The sequence below is a fragment of the Galeopterus variegatus genome, unplaced genomic scaffold (assembly GCF_000696425.1).
Source record: "Galeopterus variegatus unplaced genomic scaffold, G_variegatus-3.0.2 Scaffold1897, whole genome shotgun sequence".
NCBI lineage: Eukaryota > Metazoa > Chordata > Mammalia > Dermoptera > Cynocephalidae > Galeopterus > Galeopterus variegatus.
In genome coordinates this window covers 309,045-331,108 of record NW_007728008.1, presented here as the reverse complement: position 1 = coordinate 331,108, position 22,064 = coordinate 309,045, and the positions used below count along the sequence as shown (strand labels likewise).

General features: G+C 46.5%; 1 protein-coding gene across 3 annotated transcripts in view; it reads right to left on the bottom strand.

The window, feature by feature from the left end:
* Positions 1–22,064, bottom strand: part of RNF144A (ring finger protein 144A) — a 118,800-nt gene that overhangs the window by 5,477 nt on the left and 91,259 nt on the right. For all 3 annotated transcript variants that reach the window (XM_008579488.1, XM_008579489.1, XM_008579487.1), the window contains 5 exons: positions 16,990–17,094; positions 16,781–16,841; positions 10,784–10,991; positions 6,873–7,020; positions 1,261–1,350 (listed from right to left, as the gene is read on the bottom strand). In XM_008579488.1, coding sequence (XP_008577710.1) covers positions 1,261–1,350; positions 6,873–7,020; positions 10,784–10,991; positions 16,781–16,841; positions 16,990–17,094 — 612 coding nt within the window. The remainder of the gene's footprint in view (positions 1–1,260; positions 1,351–6,872; positions 7,021–10,783; positions 10,992–16,780; positions 16,842–16,989; positions 17,095–22,064) is intronic.

Sequence of the window (22,064 nt, the reverse complement as noted above, 5' to 3'; positions counted from 1 at the left end):
CAGTTTTACTGGGACGCAGCCATGGTCACTTGCTGGTACATGGTGGCGACTGCTCTTGGGCTTCCAGGTGGAGTTGGTAGCTCCAGCAGAGGTCTATGGCCTGCAAGGATGGGAGTATTTGCCATCCAGCCCTTTACAGAAAACCCTTGTCAGTCCCTGCTGGGGATGCGCACGAGCTTTGCTAGTGATCTGTGTTTAAGACTGTCGAGGAAGTGCAGTTACAGGTGGATCTTTCCCTATTTCTTTCTGGATGTTTTTTCCACTTTCAGATGGGGATGACACAGCTCCCTCGGAGGCCCTGGGGAGAAAGACTGACGGATTACGGACTTGTGCCCGTCACATCTCTTCTTTCCGCAGCAGCCAGGCAGCTACTGCAGACCTGACTTTCTTCTGGCCGATCCCCTGGACAGCATCACACTTCACCTGGAACAACGGCCCAGCATCGCACAGTGGCCTGCAAAGCCCTCTGGGTCTGGCCCTGCCTTCACCTCTGTCTCCCCTTCTCCTCCTTCTACTCTGTCCACACGGTGTCCCTTCTGCCCTGCCTCCACATTCACGTGGCCAGCTCCTGTCACTCAGCACTCGGTCATGGCTCCACCTCCCACAGGCTTTCCCCACCCTCAGTCTAGAAGACCCCCCGCCCCATCACATCACTTCTCTGCTGATTCATGTTATGTTCATGTTGCTGGTTTATTGTCTCTGTCCCTAGACAGAATGTGGATTCTACACGAGAAGGACGCATCTCTTATTCACTGGTGTGTCTCCTAGAATAGTACCATGCACAGCATTGGCGGAAAATATGTGCTGAAAGTATAAATAAATATTAACTAACACGAAGGCCATTCATAAACTCCAAAGGCTGCGCAGACATTACTACACAGGGATTTTTTCCATTCCTTCCCTGTTACTAACATGCTTAGCTCAGTCCTCTACAGACAGCTCTTTATTAAGGGCTATGTGAGGATTAACGGAGCACAGTCAGCAGATTATTACCAAGGTCATGAGTTATGTGCAAGTAATCTAAAGTCTCATGCTACAGATTCAGTGTGTGCCAAATGTGATGCACATTTACAGTAACTTTGAGCAAGTGCTACCATAAGCATAATCTTAGACAGGAAAAGATCCCAGCAGGAATCACATTTTCTATATAGCATCTTCAACCAATTGGCAAGTCTTCTAGAAACCACACACACACACACACACGCACACACACACACACTCTGTCTCTCAGATCAAAGTTCCATGGCAGCCACCTCCTACCTGTGTCCGATGCCAGATCACAGATGCCCGGGAGTGGCCCAACTTGTTCCGGCAGGGTCCTTTGTCATAATGTATCAGGAGGAAATCATCCTGTGAAGTGCAGAGAAAAGCAGGAGTGAATGGGGGATTCCTGCTGGGTTCAGTGAGTAATCTGGCCTGAGCTGCAGCATTTCTGTTCCTCTGCTCACACTAAGTAGAGACATGAAGGAGGGGTGACAGTAGAGGATGGGCACACACCTGCAGACACCTGGCTGCCGCCACCCCAGGCCAGTGGCCCAGCTCCTCCCAGGGGCCTCCATTCATGCTCACAGAGCAGCCTCAGACACTAGGGGAGGCGTGGATCACATTTCAGTCTCCAGCCCAGAGGAAGGCCTCTCTGGCAGTGGCCGCCTCTTGAGCTGGTAGGAAAGGGTGACTGCTGTGCTGACACAGGGCTGCTGCCCAAGCAGGTCAGATCGCTACTCGAAAAGCTCCCCGGCCAGGCTGTGTCTGATTCTACAGGGTTCCTCTGCATGTGCTTCTTCTGTCCTGGGACGGGACTGCGCCCAGGTTGACATCATCTCCTTGATCTCTGGTCCATCCTCCTCTGTCTGTGCCAGACTTCTCACTGGAGCACTGCTTCCTCTTGGCTTAGACCACGACAATGTTCCTCATTACTCGCTCATCACTCAGGAGCAGCCCGGAACCATCTACCCACAATTTCTCAGCCTGGGGTGAAGAGCGGCTCCCTCTCCAGCGCTCGTGGACACGTCCTGTCCGTGCCTCGTCAGGGGGTCTCCGCCCCACCTCGAGCTCCAGTCTCCTTCCCAGCACAATCCCCAGCACGCTGTCAGGTTCCTGAAGCCGTGACTTTCACGCTTGTCAATCTCTCTAGGTCCCCAGCTTAGTGCTTGGCACCCAAATCTCAATACGCACATCCTAAGCATGAAGGGATGGCTTTTCTGTACAAAACCCTCTGCTCCTGAACCAGCAGGAGGCACCATTTTCTATCCTATTGCCAGGAGAGGAAACAGGTGAATGGTACCCAGGAGGGGCAATGGCTGTTTATTTGTCACACTGAGGCTGCAAACAGCCCCTTTTTGAGGAAAGAGTAAATAAACACAGAGCCCAATGTGTCTGAGAGAACTAGAAGTCATACTCTGAAATCCAGGGAGAGCTGGGCAGTCGCGGCCTTCTGGCCCTTCACATTGATTACACCAGCACTAGGCTTCCTGTCCTCCCGAGAGCAGCACCAGCCCTGAGTTTGCCGATTTTAGAGGTCAAACCTCCGGGTGTCCAAATGCACAGAGGTGTATCATTAAGTCCTGGCTTCACGGTGCAGTAGCAAGAATCCCCCCCTGTGGCTGGGGATGAGGTCCCAGCTGTCACTATCCACTCATCTTTCTGCCCAGACTCCTCACCTGTAAAAGGAGGGGTGGGGGTACATGAACTCAACGCCCCTTCCAGCCACGTGTGTCTTCTACAAAGGTACTTCTGACAACTGTCCCCTGGGAGCTCGCTCCTCCTTTAACACTTAATTACACTTCCCTTTACACGGATATTAATTTAAACACACCACTGACATCAGTTCATTTTTCATTTGTATGTCTTGTTTTCCCAGACTGCCTACCACAATGTCTCGTACCCGTGAGCTCTTAAAAAGTTTTTGAGTTCGTTTTCTGAAACACAAACCAAATCATGTGGTTCTAACCAGTTTAAATGTCTTTAATAATCTCTACTAGCAGATGTGGACAAACCCAGCTGCACATCAGAATCACCTAGAAAATGAAGACTCCTGGGTCACACCCCATAGATACTGACCCACAGCTCTAGGGCAGGGCCCAGTTCCCAAACTCCTTAAGTGGTTCTGACCCAACCCATCCTTGGACCAGTGCTTGGGAAGCACAGGCCTCTGTGCTGGAGCCCGCACCCCCTAGCGTGGTACCCAGAGACCTTCCTCCTAGCACTTGTGGCCAGGCCCAGGCCGTGCACAGCTTCATGTCCTTCATCATGTCCAGTTCTTCGGTAGCTGCACATTCTGTTCTCTTTCCTGGTGAACAAGCTCTCACTCAGCCTGCAGGTCCTCAGCTGCCCCCAACACCCCCAGGCCCAGTGACCTGCTGCCTCCTCCTTGGGGCTACCAGGGACTTTGCAACCATGACCACAGAATCCTCTTCATAGTGAGGTGTCCGTATCACACATTTCAGGGTTTCCTGACAGGGAGATGACAAGCTCTCAAGGGCAAGGACCTCACCGGCCACCCTCACCTCGGCCACCCCGCATCACTCAGAATGGAGCTGCAGGCACTCACGTGTATTTTCCGAACAAAACCAAAGCTTATTTAAAATACACCTTTCTCATCCCCTGACAAAAGCCCTCTAGTATGGATTCATGATAAATACCTGATTTAATTGTGATTTTAAGTTCACTGAGGAAGCCCTTGGGCATAACAATCCCAGGAGCTGCCAGGAATCGAGAGGCATTTTTGTGGTAGGAATCGTTTCCCTTACTATTTATTGTTCAGAGAGGTTTCATGAAACTCCTGGTGGGAACAGAAACAAGAAGTGTGGACAGAAAGCTGCAATCAGCACACGTTCAAAGATGAAAGAAATGCCTTAGAGCAAGGCAAGCTGAGGTTTACAATTTCCTGCCACAAAGATAAGCAACTGGATCCTCTCTAGTTTGGGGCTTTGGGAAAAGACTGTTAAGCTCCTTGGACTTTCTCTCGAAAAAAGGAAATAATAATTCCAACTCACAGAAATATTATCTGTGTTAAATAAAGTAGGGATGTTGAGCAAATTGTACAATGCTGACACATAAAAATGACGTCAATAAATATTAACTATCTACCCCCAAAATAAGTGAAAGAAAGAAGCTGTTGGGGCAGCATTTGTAGTTGAGAACCAGTGAGGGCTCCCTGGAGATGGGTTTGGCCAGCTGCAGAGAGGAGGGAACAGGAATACAAGGAGGCGGCAGTCTACGATAATTTATTAAACTCCTGGATGCTGCATGTGCAAGAAACTGTGCCTCGGGTGCAAAAATTCCCAAGAGGAAAGAAAAGCTAAGTGAAATGTCCTCTTCTCTCCCCTTCCGAGTACCCCTGGCTGGCTTCGAGCTATGCATTTATGCACTTGTCTTAAATCATTGTCAATGCCCTTGATAACACACCCCGACAGCAGACTCCTTTTCCTTCAGAATCTGCTTTCTATGGCAACAGGGTCATTTTCCAGCAGCTCTTCAAGCACAAAGAAAAACAGGAAATGCTCGGCCACGAGGATGCTATCTTTGACGGAGGAAAAGCACAGTGTCGTTCCTGTCATTAGTTCAGGCAGAGCCAGATGCGAGGAGGCAGGAACCGAGCTTTGGGACAGAGGCAGATTGAGGGGCTTCCTTCTGGGACCCCCACAGAGTGTGCCCACCTTTGTGCTCTGGGGAGCAGAACGGCAGCTTCTTGCCCACTCCCCATGACATCATCAAGGCAGCGTTAAGAGGGAGCAGCAGAAAAAGTGATTGTTCCAGAAACCACTTCTAATAATGCCCCTAAGAAATCCTCCAGGGGATCTGAGAACATGTCATAAAACTGGCATTCCACTTCCTTCACCCTTTAGGAAAACTCACGAAGAGTGCTAAACTGCAAGCCAGATATTAGACACGACATCATAATTCGATGTTTAGTTTTCAAAGAAGCTGAAATACAGGAAAATGCAACAACTACCCCCTGCACCCCCCAAAAGACTTTGAAGCCTTAAAGGGCTTTGTGATGCTTCAGATGTCACTCAAAACACCCCCTCCCCACTGCAGGAAGTCAGGGAACAACCTCATCATTTTTACTTAAGCTAAAGAAAATGAATCGTACCAAGTGATTTAATTAAATTTGTCTAGGAAGAGAAAATGAAGCCTCAGGGATGGAAGAAGGATAATATTTCCCCCAGATTTGTTCAGCTACATCAGGCTCTACTGTAAAGTTTATAATTTAAAGTTAATAAAGGAACAGACTTTTCAAAGGAACCACCCCAGACAAAGCAATCTAATTTTATTAAAGGTGGCCTTCATATTACAGACCTGTTACCTTATTTAATATTCCATCTCCAGTAGATACTCATTTCCTTCTTGACGGTCCATTGGCCTGTCCTTTCAGGACCGGCAAACTCTCAAAGTTATCACTGCATGTGCTCTGAGCCGTTTCTCCTTTACCTGCCCGGCCTGAGTTCACCTGCCCAGCCATCCTGTGCTGAGTGGAATAGCTCTGAAATAGCCCCTCAGTGTGGACACTTACCGGAAATAGTGATGTCACACAGTGAAGATAAGAAAGAGCAGATGGACTCCTACTGGTCTAAAGCACGGATGTTCGGACACCTTCTATCTGAATTAGATCTAAGGGCTCAATACTACTAATGGATGGACTGGATGCAGACACCCTTGCTGTACAAAACAGACGTGCATACAACCCTTTCGTGACCTATGACTTGATTCACTTGCACTGTCACTAACTACAATAGTTTTTATAAATAATTAGATCTGCAATCTAATTCAAATTTTTAAAAAGTATGTACAGATGAACTCTTCTAAAACTAAAGTCACAATGTCATTATTGGGCAAAACGCCCACCCCCTCACATGGGTGAGGAAGGAGAAAAGGAAGCTGAAAAGAAGCATCGTTTTCATTAGGCCTCAAAGGTCCAGCAAGTGTTGGGGGCTCCGGGAGAGGAGGGGCGCACACCTGGCAGGAGCTGAGCTCGTGCAGCACACACGCGGGTACAGGTGTTTGGGAAACGCTCACAGCAGAAGAGCCTCAGCATAGAGTGCGCTTGGGAGAAAGTTGCCCTACGACGCTAGAAACTTCCACTCTGCCAGACGGCAAAGGGTTTGTGTATTTTCCCACCCGCAGATGACATGAGTGTCAGTGAAGGGTTGACACCGCCCCATGCCCAACATGTCTGTCCACAGCCGCCTGCCTCTGTGTATCCCTGCTGTTCCACTAACAGTCCCTGCTATGGATGGAACAGCTATGCATCCTTTCCCAAAAGTCATATGTTGAAGCCCTAACCCCCAATGTGATGATATTAGGAGGTGGGGCTTTGGGAGGTGACTAGGTTCAGATGATGTCATGATGAAATTACTGTCCTTCTAAGAAGAGAAAGAGACCAGAGCTCCCTCTCTCTGCCATGTGAGGGCACAGTGAGAAAGCAGCTGTCTACAAGCCAGGAGGAAGCCCTCACCAGGAACGGAATCTGCTGGCACCCTGACCTCAGACTTCCAGGCTCCAGCACTATGAGAAATAAATGTCTGCTGTTTAGCTGTCCAGTCTATGGCATTCCGTTATAGCAGCCTGAGTTGACAAAGACAGACCTCTCTTAGACAAAACCTGAGATCCTAAACACGGCTTTAACGCCTAGGCTGCATCCCAAGTCTGCACTGGGCTATCAAGCTCCAGAATTCCTGCACGAGTTACCACCTGCTGACACCACACACTCTATGAGTTACTATTTTCATAAACGCAGAGAAAAACATGGAATAGCGTCACTTCTCTGTTTGACAAGCACAACAGACACACTCTTTAGGAAACGCTGGTCTATTTTTCTCACTCCAAATGTGAACCTCAAAGCCCCGGGCAGGGGAGCGGGCCACACTCACGTCCAGGGACTCCAGGCAGTACCAGCAGAAGGCGTGTTTGCAGCTCTTGCACATCATCTGTGCACAGCCCTCGTCGCGCTCGATGTACACCCTGCACTTGGGGCAGCGCTTGATGGGAGCGTCGTCCTCTTCCACTTTGAAAGCAGAACTGCAGGAGGAAAAGAGGGAGTGAGGAAAAGAAGGAAGCAGAACATGCCTCAGTGTAGGTACATGCAGACAAGGAGAAAATACGGAAAAAGGCTTATCATGGAGGTACCCGAGTCATGGTATTGCAGCCAAATGTTATGTCCTTATTCAGATATTTGTGTACTTTGCAGGGTTGGTAATAACTTGTTTGCACTTTGCTATTATCAGGAAAAAATAAATGTTACAAGCACACACACATAAATGCACAGCACTGTATTTACTTAGATAGAACTACCTGGCCTATCTTACAAAATTGTTTTCCTGAGAGGTCTGGGTAGGTCGGCAGTGGTTCACATGAAGGGCTCTAAGCCTGGGGTCAAGTGCTGGCTCTTCTACAGACTAGCTGTGGAACAGCTCCCTGAGCCTCGGCTTTCTCATCAGTGTGAGCACAAGAGAAGATGCTGTCTGATCAGGGCACAGTGCAGTGTCCAGTTTATGTGTAATGCCCAAGAAAGGTGGCAAGAATTCAAGGCTGCTAATAAAAAGGTAACGTAGATATTTAGGTATGACTACAGAAGAATGTCCATCCCATGCTATTCATTTTGAAAAGATGGTTAAAAATATTCAAGAAAGCATCTGGAAGAACAAAGGGTAAACTGTTAAGAGAAGTGGTCCCCGATGATGGGGGCACATGTGTTATCTTATTTGAACTTCCTGCATCGATCCAACATCAGCAAAAGAAAAATGACTTCCCTTTAGGGTGGGCAGGCTTTTCAGAATTTAATACACTGAAGTTGAGCAAATTCCGGCCTTTTGAGTGCATTCTGACTGAAGGCACGAACATCATAGTCAATATAAGAATTAAATATACTTTCACTTTAGTAGAAGTTGTCTGATGACATTAGTGAGCTTTCCACATGACTGACTGTGTAGGGTTTTCCTAAGCACACAGTTCCTCCACTTGAAGTGCAGGCTCTGCTAATTGTGATTGTTTCATCCACTAGAAGGTGCTGGAGGGAGGGAGCAATTCACCCCTATATTTGGGAGCACCATCTTGAGACGGGCAGACAAATCCTAGCTGTGCTATTTATGTATTACCTGTCTCGGGCTCCTCATCTGCAAAACAGACTAGGGAGGGTAACAGCATTGATCTCTGAGGGGTGCTGCGAGGATTTAAGAGTTTACACATGGTATATACATAGGTGCAGAAGCCAGCACATAGTTACCAATAGATGGCAGTTGCTGTGAATACTATTACTGAAAGATAACAAAACTCTCTCTAGTTCAAATTCTTCTCCAATTTAAGAGCAAACTACAGACCAACCTGGCTGCACAGAATGTGTGTCAGAATGAACTAGGGTTGTGGCAAGAGCAAATGAGATAACACATGTCCCAGCACCTCGAGCAGGACCCAGCAGGTCAGCTCTGCACGGACATTATCCAGGATTCCTTCTGGGAATGTTTTTGATATTGCAAAGAGCTGGAAGTCACAAGGCACTGAATCTGGCAATCAAGGTTGTTTACTAAGTTAGATAACATTGTTTTGGTTTGAAAGCCAGGTGTGACCTTAAAGTAATGAAACCAATTTTCTAATGTGACTCACAAACTAATTTTGAAAGAAATGTCAGAAACAGAGGCAAGATCACAGGGGTGTGTAGAGTTTCTCTCTGGGAGACTTCACAAAATAGAAACAGTTAAATAAGTAAGCTCTGGTGCATTGTGTTATGCATAAAACTTTGTGTGGTATGTACAATGGTTTTCAAATATTTTCTGAAATATGAATTACAGTTAAAATTATTATTAATAACTCTAAATTCAAATTTACAAAGGCAGATAGGAGTTTCAGACAGTTTAATCACAATCTATGCGCCCTGATGCCTTCAAGGAGCAGGCAGCCAATTCTGGTGAGTGAAGCTGGTCAGGTGGAAGACAGAAACATGGGGAAAGCGAAGATTTAACCTTAAAAAGGAAAACTCTAGTATATGAAAAATAACTGAATGTCTTCTCAATTATAAATGGCAGCTGACAGTAAGCTTCAGTTCCAGGGAGACAAGATGGGAACATAGGCTTTGTGTAGCTACACATCAGATTTCCCAGAGAAACATGAAATTCCGATTTTTACGTGAAATCTTCTGGTTTTTAAATTTCTACAAAATAAGATTTGTGAATTTTGATTTGAATTGCTCTTGTGGAATGATGAAAACGAGACCAGAATATCCTGCGTGAAGAAACACTTGGATCAGGTTTCACACACTCACCACCCTCCATCGTAAGAAGGGTTCATGCTAAAGAAAACCTCAGGCTGGGTCCTCTCCACCGCCCCCAGGAGCAGGACGTGGCTCCTTCTCACGCCTGGTCTTCTTGCTGAACAGATGCAGGAAACCTCAGGCCTGGTCTTCTTGCTGAACAGATGCAGGAACTCACTCACTCATGCAATTGGGATTTCTCTTTTAAAAGATAGTGTGACTGCTTCAAAGGGGAAAAAACCTCAGTCTGCCTTCTACTTACAGCTTCCCCACCCTGGAAATCAAGCTCTCCCAGTTCTTTTTAATATTGCCAAACAAGAAGTGTGTTCCTTCTTGCAAAGTTTTGAAGCCTCTGTGACCCTAGGTATAAGTTCAGTGATGCATGCTAGCATGGGAGAGTCTGATACATGTTAGAACAAAGTTCACACAAGCGCAGGTCCTGACGTCAGGGGCTCAGCCTAATGAAGAATGGGCCACGGGCACAGTTGGGGGTTGTAATCAATGAAGACAATCTCAGCAGGAGCACAGAGGGTGGTGTCACCAACCCTGCCCTGGGATCTGGAAGGATTGACAAAGGGGACTTGAGCTCTGTCCTGAATGGGCGCAAGGAGTGTCCGGGGACAGGAGGAGGGCGAAGGAGCACTGCAGGCACAGGACCAAAAGTGTGAACCTCCAGTGTGTGACGTGGTGTGTTGCAGGGACACCGAGAGGTTCTGAGGCTGGGGCACGGCACAGGGGTCAATTGTGGGGACAGGAACAGGGGCTCTAGGATGGGAAGAGAGAGGAAAGCAGGGAGCAACGGGCAATCACACCTCTGGGTGGGTGGTAGACAGCTGGAGCAGTTCTCTGTCAAGAACCTCCTGTTGTGGCCTCACCAGGAACAAGGCACCTCTGTCTAGCTGGACCACGTGACGCTGCACATTATGCAGGACAAAAAGACCTCAACATCAGTTTCTTATGGTCCAACCTACTAAATTTCAAGGTACATGGAAGGATGCTGCAGTGTACATCTGGGCAAACAGCCTGACCATCTGGGGACAGGAGGGCAGGAGCACACCAGCATTTGCCCATATCTGCCTGACGGACTCAAAATTTTAGGGAGACATAGCCGCCTGGGCCTCAGGCAGCTGCAAGCTTGTTTTTGGTGATCCTTCTGGTATTTATAACCACCACCCCACTCTCATTCCTGTTCCTGCACCACCATTTTGGGTCACCTTCAACCTGGTGGAGTCTTGGAAAAACTTCAGCTATCTCAGGACTTAAAACCCATAATAGCATTGAACTGTTCACGCATTTGTCATTCTGGGCAGGCAGTGTAGATATGGCTCTTACGCATCTTTATACTTCCAGGGCCTTACAGCATGTCGGCAAAGAGTTCCCCAAACACATTACAGGTTTGAATGAGACTCAAGAGGCAGAGTGTGTTCAGGCTGACCTAACTGCAGCCACATCCTCCCTGGTGGCACCTGCAAGAAGAAAGCCACCGCCCCTCCAGCCCGCAGCCCATGCCTTCGGTGGCAGCTTATGCACAGAGGGTACCTGGTCTCCCCGGGAAGGAAGGTGATCGGCATGGTCTCTGAGCAGCCTTGGCCGGGGTGCCAGCTGGCTTTGCAGGTGGAGCAGAACTGCATGTCGCAGGCTTTGCACTGCACCAGCTGTGGGGTCTGCAGCCCCAGGTCCTGCAGCTGGCACACAGCCTGGCAGGAGGACGCCGGGCACCAAGTGCGACAGGGATCGAAGAGCACCTCTAGCACAGGGAGACAAAACAGGCAAATCAAACTCGGGAGGCCAGAGGATCCTGCAGAGCTTTGTGGTGGAGGAGGCCTGCAGGTGCCCTGCTCACATTCTCAGCAGAGAGGAGGACACCCGGATAACACAGTTGGACACAATGGGCCCTTCAAGATCCGGTGCCCGTCTTGCTCTTCCACCCAGGGCCTCCCAACTCATGTGGGGCAGATCCCCAGATGCCAGGTATCCTTCAGGGGGGCTCTCCTGCACTGGGAATGCCCCTGGCTCTCTAGGATACAGCACTTGCCCTCACGCCAGGCTCACAGCTCATCTGGGCCTCCCCGAGTGCTGCACACCACGCCTCCATGTCAGCTCCCCAGGAGCCAGCCATCGGGTCAGGCTGTGTCCCCATCCCGCATCCCACAGCCTGGCCCTGTGCTCACCACTCTGTTGGCGCCCGGAAAACATTTGTTAGAAGATGGAAATAAAGGTGGGAAGCATGACGGCTGAACTGTTCCTCTGATCAGATGGCTCATCTGCCTGGGACCACTGCTCCTCCCAGCTTCGAATCTAAGCCATGAGCTAACCAGTGAGGAAACCAACCCTCTGACAGCCGGGTTGGCCCTCAGATTCAGAGCCCACGTCACCAAGAAGCCCGACTGAGTGCAAGTGTCAGGAAGCTCAGTTTTTAGAACAGGATACCAGGACACGCCTACTCTGTCACGTCCTGGTCCAAACACTACATTTATCTAAATAATCGGCCCCGGGCTGCCCTTCGTGTTGAGCCTGGTTATTCATGTCGCTTTGCCTCCTGCCTGGTGTGACACGGAATTCTCAAGGAGGGGACAGTGGGCGGGGACCAGGAGGAATGCCACAAGGCTGTCAGAGGCTCACAGACTGTGGGGCTGTTTTTAAAAGCTTTCAAGTAGGACACCAGTTTCTAAACTTTTCAGCAGGACTGTTCTTGGCAGACAATCAAGACAACTGAATTCTGCCCAGGACCTGGAGGGCGGTAAAAGGGCCTCACACGCTCGTGGGCCCTGTGACAGGCAGCTGGGTGGGTTCAGCTGACCTGCATCAGATTCACACCCGCGGGGCTCCACTCGGGCAGAGGCTGCGCCTGAGCCCCCACGTCACCTACACACGTCGCCACGGCAAGGGCAGCAAGTCAGTCTCCAAATCACTAGCTGGGGGTCCCTATGTGGATGCCCTTGGGCATTTTAGCACGTTCCCCAATAAATGGGGAAGCCAAATTCAGCCCTTTAGGAAAAAGCTTGTATCCGGTACAACCTTGACAATGATCTAATTGAATACAGGGGTTGGCAAACTTTTCCAGTAAAGGGCCACACAGGGATTATTTAAGTCTCTGAGAGCCGTGCGGTTTTTGGATTTCAGTCAAAACTACTCAGCTTTGCTGTCCTAGCACAAAAACAGCCACAGCGATGCACAAGTGACTGTTCCAGTAAAACTTTAATTACAACTGCAGGCCCTGAGCTGGGGCTGGATTTAGCCGTTTGCCACGGCTGGCTGACTCCAGATCCAATCTAACTACTGCAACCCCCCACCCCGCCTTTTTTTTAACGGTAAATTTATCAATGATAGAAAATTATGAAATTGGTAGGTCTAGCAGAAGATATAGAATAACTTGATCATATAAAGGAACTAAAGCTCAGAAACATACTCCTCTTTAACTGATCATTATTCTAATGTAAATTCTTCAGGCTTCTCCTAATACTAAGTGAAAGAGCAAAATTAGCTTGTCTTATTGATACTTTCAATGTTTGCTTTTCTAAGAATGTTCCTGAATGTCAGATCTGAAGGGGTGGCTTTTTGGGAAAACCTAGCTGTTGCCCGTGGGCACATGGGTGGGGGCAGCTGCCTGTGGCTCGCCTAGGCTGAGGGGACATGACCAAGCCAGGAGGGAAGGGTGTGCACACTGGCCTGATGCATAGAATGCGCCACTGAGAACTGGGATGAGCTGAGCATGTGGCAGAAATGCCAAAGGCAGCTTCACGTCCGGGCGTCCTGCCCAGGGAGCAGAAGCTGCTCGGTGCCTGGCGTCCCCTCCCCTCCATGCCCTGTGCTCATATGCACACAGCTCCAGGCCTTCTGCCTGTGGTGCTGCGGCACGAGCCCCGCCTGGCCCTAGACCAGCTGGGAAGTCCTCTATGTGCACAGCCTGTGACACAGACCCTGCAGGATGGCAGCGCTCAAAGTGCTCAACACCACGCAGTACAGGGGGAGGAAGCCTCAGTCTGTCCTCACTTCCTTTCCCATGTGACCCTGCCTGCCTGGGTCCCCTCTGGTTCCCACTGCTCTCCAACCCTTCCGTTGCTCACAGGAGCCGCTGACCTCAGGAGGGCACAGACTTTGCAGAGCTGTGCTTGAGTCTTTTCAGGTGCTTTCCTGCCACTATGGGCCACAGCCCGTCCTTCCTGCTGGCAACTCAGAGTGAGACGCTGTTATACTCCTCATCATGAAAGGCTCCATTACATCATAGGGTGGAGGGGAGACCTGGATAAGGTTTCCATAGTAACAACTTAAATTTTCAGCTGTGGCATGGTGCTGCCTGTCCCCACGTGGAGAGAGTCTCCATCAGAAAGGTAAAGGACGAATAATCATTTCACTCTGCTGACTGCAGACATCCTTCCTATCTGCCAGGCACATCGACCTGCGAACACAGCCCTGGCTTCTGGCTGGGTGTCTGCTCATAGTCTGCATCACCCTCCCGCTGCTGAATCCCACCAGCTGTGTGTCCAAGATGGGATCGATCAGTAAGAAAGTCCACACCAGGCTACACTGGAAAGGTTTTCTTTTCATAATGTACATAACGTATATATCTTTCTCTCTATTGCATTCATATCTAGCAATAACATGCATTATACATTATATCTTATATAGTATATCTCCTATGTTTTATTTATATATTTTCAAACAACTGTGCAAAGCGAATAGTTTCAAACACGCAAACAACATATTTCTAGAAGGAACTAGAAGAAAGCAGTCGTAACTCCAATCTCCCGAAGACATAAAGATTAATGATGTAGGTCCCTAATAGCTCTCTACTTATGAAAGAGTCCAGGACATTTTTAAAAGGAGGTTTTCTTTTTTAAAAAGATTCTTAACTTTCCAAAGCACGCTGTGAAGAACAAACACCCAGAATATTCTCACGCACTCCCTCTCACCGTGCTGCCTAGCCTGGCTGGTGCCCTGCAAGGGGACTGAGGTGGTGGGTTTGATTCTTGTGAGACAGCATGATTTTTAGGAGTCATGGGCTCTAGGCAGAACTGATTACTGGTGGATAACCCCAGCACATAATTTAATCTCTCTGAGCTTTGCTGGTGGATAACCCCAGCACATTATTTAATTTCTCTGAGTTTTACTTTCTTTAAAAAAACAAAACAACGCAGGACCAGACCAGACTTCAGCATTAGTTTCACCAGGAGCTCTCCTGGCAGTGGGACGAAGAGACAAGAAAGCTGCAGTCACTGTCTCTGGGATGGCATCGGCTTCCAGAAAGATCCGCATGTAGGCACAAGTGGAGAGTGGCACACACATGTGAGTGACCCGAGCCACCTCTCTCGAAAGCCCATCCCCACCCCAGACTTGGGAGTCAGCCAGGTGGATGCTCAGACAGAAAAAGAAACTTGCTAGTCCCCTTCCGTGGCTCCCTGCTTCCAAGATGCCCCAGCTAGAAAAGCAGAGAAGTTTAAATTATAATCAAGGCTGAGAGATCAGGTGAGATATTCCATGACTAAATGGAGACAGTGTTTGCAACTTAAACCAACCATAGGACTTTTTGGTAACTAAATCCTTTCAGAAAATTATTGAACTGAGTTTTCTCCTACGGTGTCCTCCACTGGCTGAACTTTAAAAGCATAGAGCAAGTCAAAATTTGCCTTCTGATCACATCTCCAAACCTGTACAAGATACCAGCTATAATCCATAGCCATATTTTAGCTTCAACATTCTAACATTTCATTTAGACAGGTCTTTTGTCATATTATAAATCCTTTAAAAAAAAAACTTTTAACATAATGTCAGTAAAATGTTTAAAAGTGACAGATTTAAGAGATTTTTTTTTAACCTAAGTCAGGTTGGCTTCATTTTTTTATGCAAAAGAAAAAAAAAATGACTAAGCCTACGTACTCAAAAAATAACAGTAGGAAAATCTACCCAGCTGCATTTTTAAATTTAATTCAATGTCACAGAAAGTTCATATTCTTGTAACTCAAACAATTGCCAGTTTCCATCAAGATTTTCTCTGGAAAATATTTTTCAGAAGAGCCTGAAAGTGTCAGAAATCCAAATTAATTAATTGTACAGCTTTACATACAGACTTTTGCACCTCACGGCATTGTGTTTAAGCTATAAACTGCCCCAAAGCAAATGATAAATACCACATAAATAAATAAGGTCTTGAATTCAAGTTTCAAGGACAGGAAAAATTCTGTTTGATTTTATTTTTCAGGTTGTAGCCATACATTGCCCCTTTGTTTTGAGAAGCAAACCTCAAGTGGAAACGTAGCTAGCACTCCCCACATTCAGCTGAACTGGGAGTCCCTGGGCGTTTTCCTCTGTCTACTCTGCCTCGCATTCCCATCTAGACAGTGTTTTCACATAAACACGTCCTTAGAGGTTAGAACTTGGGAGTGAATCCCTGATACAAGGCTGGATCTCAGGAGTGAGTCCCAGTCCAGGAGAAAAAAGAGTGGGCTTCAGCGATTCCACACTCAGCTGAAAATTTCAGAATTTGCGTGCAGTGTTTTCACAACGAAGTTCTGCATAAGAAGTTTCTCCTATACACGGCTGCTATTCCAGGAGAAAAAAGAGTGGGCTTCAGCGATTCCACACTCAGCTGAAAATTTCAGAATTCGCGTGCAGTGTTTTCACAACGAAGTTCTGCATAAGAAGTTTCTCCTATACACGGCTGCTATTCTGCTCTTTTGCAGATGAGCTTCTTTTGCAGACTCTTTTAAATGTCCTTTTATGATCTTGGAACACTTTAGGGAGCAAAGACGGACTCTCCTACACATTCAACATGTTTTAAAGCTTTGCAACGAAATCCTGAAAATAATGTTAACACTGCACTGTCCCTACTGTTCTCCCTGAGAATCCCTGGGTCTGCTCAAGCCAGACTCCAGCAAGGAGGATTGTGGAGGGCCCGGGGAGTGGTGGGATGGGGGGTGGGAGGGTCACAGCTAACTAGAGAATGTTAGAAATCAGGTGAGTCACAGGGCCCTCTGGGTGGCAGTTTAACAGATAACAGCCAATTAACCTTGCAGGGTTGTTGAGATGTTTACTGAGTTATGAAGCTCAATTATTCACTTATCACCACTATCAGAGGCCTGCAGTGGTTGCAGACTGCATGCACTACTCTCTGATTGTGATGGTAATCCCAATTACTACTACGTTGAGCCTAAGGACTACTTTCCAGGCCTTTCTATCTTTTAAACTCAGGGCCAGTCTAAGAGTTTAGCCCTCACTCCATTAGGCCTTAACCTGGCTGAAGAATAATGCACCATGAGGATCATATCTCTTTAAACAACCCGCAGAAGCTCTAATCCCTATAAACAAACTGTGTTTCATAAATTCCTCCTGCTACCAAACAGATCCCCAGCCAAGAGCTTTAAACTGTGAGCTGTTCAGAGAATTCAAAATGTCAGCTGAATTTCAGAAGTTCTGTTTACATCAACTTTTTCACTCTTATCAACTGGTGTACAATCATATCTACCAAAAGAACTCCCCCAAAAGTTACCCACATTCTGTTATAGGAATTACAACCGGCTAATATACTGGGGCACCTACCTCTTTCAAATTGTAGCTTTTTATATCTTTGCATAATTTCAGCCGCAACCATGCACTCAATCTAAAGGAAAAAAGATAAACAAGGATTATAACAAGCTGAGGGCTAGAATACAAAGCAACGTAAACCCAAACAGAACTGGCAGCATCTTGACAGCTAAGCAGGGCCTACAAAGACACCTCAGACAAACCGGGTTGTTATCTGCACATGCCTCATTCTCTTGCAGGTGGCCCTGCTTAGGGCAGGCAGCATCTGGGCAGCTGATTGCAGTTTCTAATCCCTCTTTGATCAAGAGCTCAACATACTGTTTCAGGCACTGAAAGAGAAAACAGAGAAGTGTCTGTAAACATTTTTACTTCCTTAATGCTGAAGAAATAGGGATGCATTGAAACAGTGATCAATCAAGTACATTGTTCCATTACAGTTTTATATTTTCACTGTGTAGCCCATAGCAACCACCAAATTAGAGGTTTAGAGGTTTTACTCATTCAACAAATAGTTGTGGGGTATCTGTTCTGCACCAAGGACCGTATGCTGGCTCCCAAGCTAATGCTGTGGATAAGATCCCTGCGCACAATCTCGGCAAACAGAAAAGCCAATACCTCTAACAGCAGGAAGAAAGAGGCAGCGAGGGAGGTTGGGAAGTAATACTTCTCAAACGCATATGAAATGTCAGGCATTGTACTAAATTATCTTCCACCGTTTCATTTAATCCCTAGAACATTCTTATAAGATATGCATGACCGTTGCATCTTTTAGAGGTGCAAACTGAGTCACCAAAGAAGGAACTTGCCAGTTTACCCAGATAGTGAAGACAGAGCCTAGATTCAAACCCAAGCTTGCTCGGATAAATGCCCACGTTCTCACTACTGAGAAGCCATGTGTCCTTGACAGTCCTCATTTCTGACGTCTCACTTACCTGGCAATGTCTTACTACCAACCTCATGTACCTGGGAGTACTGCTTAAAATCTGAAGTGGGTCAAAAAAGACCAAGTGGACACAAAGTACAGTTAATATAAAACATTATGTGGCCTTTCTCAGGACCAATTTGCTCCTGTTTTACAAAGTTTATCGGTTTTAGGATTCTAGTAATTCCTTGAAAAGCACATCATAAACAACGAGAATAAAAGATATGGCCTTCTCTAGGCAGGCTCATTACCAAGGGACACTAGAGACAGAATCCTTGAAGAGTTTATGCAAGAACCCAAAAAGCACAGGAAACCGGGGCTGTTAAGTGAAGGAAAAACAATGTGAAATACTTCAGCAGCATCTCAAATCAACTTTTTTTTTTTTTTTCCTTTTTAGCCACTGGCCTGTATGGGGATCCAAACCCTCAACCTCGGTGTTATAATATTGCATTCCGACCAACTGATCTAACCAGCCAGCCCCCCGCCCCAATCAACTTTTAATCACAGTCCCTGGATAATATTTGAAGTTCATAATAGCAATGCTGCTAGTATTATAATAACACTATTAAAATATTATAATAACAATTCATCAAAAAAGCCCACAAGCCATGTTTGCTAAGCTGCTACCTCCCCCCCAAAAATGTATAATCTTTTTCATTCCAAGAACACATGGCTATTATTAGTGAATGGATCTATATTGAAATCCAACTGCAATTCCTACTACTTCTATGTTTAGAACAAGTCTGGTACTCTCTCTATACCAGCCTTATTTTCCTGATCTGCAGTTTGGGATGATTTAACCTGCCTTACAGTGGAGTTGTAAGAATTTTATGCAAGTGAAAGAGTCTACAAGAATATATGGAAAAGAGCATATGCTCGATACATAAATAATAATTTCATCTAAATGGGCAATTTTCCCCATTCTAGCAAACCAGAATATTTCATTCACTAAAGACTCTAGATAGCAATTTCTTTAAAAAATAGAAATCAATGCTATCTTCAGAAAGAACCATTTCCCAAAGCTTTTCTTATGAGTTTCATGTGCGAATTACAATGTTGGCAGCTGTGAACCGAGGCCCCCGGGTTTCAGCCTGCATTCTTTTGATCTGCCTGGCCTCTGAACTTAGATTATTCGCAGATACATCTACATTTTGCCAAATCAATGTTTGTGAAGGGAGCTCCCAGGGTAGTGAGTACGGATGAACCTAATCTTGGAGTTCTGTTTGAGGCACAAGATGGCAGAGTTTTCAGAGATCAACTCACTAAAACCAATGCAAAGGCTTTCCCCAGACAAGGGAGGGACAAACCCAGGGAGAGGCAGAGCAGGAGGGAGAGGGGGTGACACGCCGTCTCCGTCAGGGCTGTAGCCAGTTCTGGGAAGCACCAGCTGACCTGTGATGGGGCAATGCCGCTGTGGGTTAGCGGGGTGGTCAAGTGTTGCAGCAGCGGCCTGTTTATAGCTGGCAGAGAAGTGGAATGTGCTGTTTATGGCTCGTGCAACATGAGGGGAAGGACCATAGGCTTTGGAGCCAGACAGACTCAAGCAATCCTTACCCCTGTCAAAGGTCATGGGCCAGTTACTGGATGAGTTTGGGCCACAGTGCCCTTGATGATAAAATAGCAATGCCCGTCTTGCTAGGCTTTTGTGACACTCAGAAATAAAGTGTATGGAAGGACTTGGCACAGTCCCTGGTATACAGCACAAGCTAAGTAAAGAGCAGCTGTTATCTCTCATTTGTCTATCTTCGTGATATGTTTCTTACAGTTACAGGCATAAAGAACCTCCCAAACCTTAGTAAGAAGATCATTACTGTACTTTATATAACTAAGTTTGTCTAAATTGGGTCTCCGGAGGATGCCGGAATGCTTTAAACCAGTACAACGCTGAAAACTCTCACAATATTGTGCAGAGCAGTATACAGTGACAGAGGATTACACTCCCTATGAAGCAAAATACAACAATTAAAACTGGTGTGATACATAAATCCTGGGCAAGTCTCTGAACATCGTTCCTCAAGAGCTTGCATGTGGCACCAAGTGGTGAGTCATTGCTGGCTGAAAGCCACCCAAGAGTGGACATTCTATGCTGTCGGAATGCATCGATCTATGCAATTTGCAAAATGATTACATTCTAGGCATATCTGTTTACTGTCCAAAGAGAGATGAGGATCCGAGTGTCTGACCCTGCATCTGTCAAAATCAAGCCCAGTCTTCTTCCAGATCTAAAGTGGGTCATGACTCACAAGCTATGTTTTTCAATCCAATGGCAAAAAGATATCTTGAAATGAGCACACACACACAAAATAAGTAAACAGACTTCTGTAAAAATAAACGTAGAGTCCAAAAGCAGACATGAGGCATTTTCCTTCTATTGTATTAATTACAGCTATCAGTAATGAAATGTCTTCTAAGTACCAGGTTCTAGGCTAATCCCTTTACCTATGTTCACCCAGTAACAATGCGTAAGAATCATAGGAGATGTTATCACTCCCATTTTACAGATGAGAAAACTAAGGCTCAAGGAAGTTAAAAACCAGCCTAGCCACACTCTGTAAATAAAGGCACCAGGACTCAAACCCAGGTAAGCCTGACTCCAAAGCTTTGTTAGGTCTTTTTTGTTTGTTTTGTTAAATTCTTTGCCTCCTTCTTCAATTAAAAATTCTTTTCCATGAACAAGTTTAGAGGTGTAATGTACAACATAATGACTAAAATTAAGAAAACTGCATTAGGGATTTTTGTTAAATAAGTAGATTTTAGCTGTTCTTGTCACAAAAACAAGTAACTGTGTGAGATGCTAAACACATTCATCTGGATCACTATAGTAACCATCTTACTATCTGTACGTACCCCACAACATCAGGCTGTAAACCTCAAATGTACATGATAAAATTTATTTTAAAAAACTCTTTCATAAGCCATCATTTATTAAGTATTTTCGGTTACCTCATACACTTTTTCATAGAACAAAGAATCATATGTATAAACTTTAAACTGGCGAAGTCTGAGTCAGTCCAGAGCACATCTCCTTTACACGTTCATGAGGCTGCAAAACAGACGATCAGAGACCCCAGACCTCACAGCCTGGTGTGGGAGAAAGATGTGTACGCAGGTCATTATTATAACCACTGTGCTCGGTGGTCTACTGGGGCCTCTACGTTAGGGGTGGTGAGGCTCTAACAGGCTACCATAGGGGTAGAGAGGAGGTCCCACCTGGATGGGGTTTGGGGAAGGCTTCCTAGAGATGAAAAGTTGGCCAGACAGACAAAGGCATTCCAGGAAAAGAGGCATCAGCTGCACAAAGGGAAGGGGGGAGAGGCAACGGCAAAACCACAGAATGTTCCAGGCATTCCATTTTCCATTATGGTTTCCAAGTCTTTGAAACCCCTGAGGAGACAGCACTGCTGATTTGCTAATATACCCACAGTGCGTCAGAAGTTTCCTGCCAAGGAGAAGCAGGCCACAGAGACTATCTGCCTCATCTAAAACTACAGCAAGTCTGAATTTTGTCTGTTTTCTCACTCAAAGGCCTGTTGGCTACAGATGACCCTAACAGCAGGAGAAAATACCCAGAAACTGTGCTCAAAGATGCCTGAGTGGCTTAGGCTTGTCAGGGACCTACGATTTAGCAACATTTTATGTAGGCAGGTCCAGACAAAAGCAGTGGGACTCCAACAAACAGTGTTTAGCGATCAAGGACCCTGGAATTGCAGAGCTGGGTTTGAATCTGAGACTCACCCACTTACCAGACACGTGACCAGAGCAAGGACCTTCACCTCTATGAGTCCCCACTTCCTCGTAGTATGGGACAAGCTTGGCAGACAGAAAAAGGACCACTCAGAGACAATGCTGCTCCAGAATACTACTGACACACCCCTCAAGTGTTTCAGCATTGATGAAACAATGATCTGTTTACGTTTTTGCTCTATTAGGCAGTGAGTTCTTTGAAAGCAAGACCTGTTTTCTACAGCCATCAATAATCAATGATCTGTTTACGTTTTTGCTCTATTAGGCAGTGAGTTCTTTGAAAGCAAGACCTGTTTATTATTTATATTTAAATTCCCCATACCTAACAGAGTGCTGGTGAATAGCAAATCAATGCTGCACAGATAGATGGTGGGTGGGTGGCCGTATAGATAAGTGGAATATGCACAGAATAACCAGACACCTGGCAATAGACATGTCTCTGCATCTCGGCAGAAGAGCTGTCGACCCGAGGCAGAAAACGTGCTAACTACACATAGCTACTGCAAAGCAGCTCAAGTGGCAATCCTGGTCCTCTGCACAGGCAGGAAGGCTAAGCCATGCCTTGCAAAGCTGTTGTCAAGGAGGCAGGAGACACGACCCAGCACAGCCTTTGAGAACGGCTTTATGGAGTCC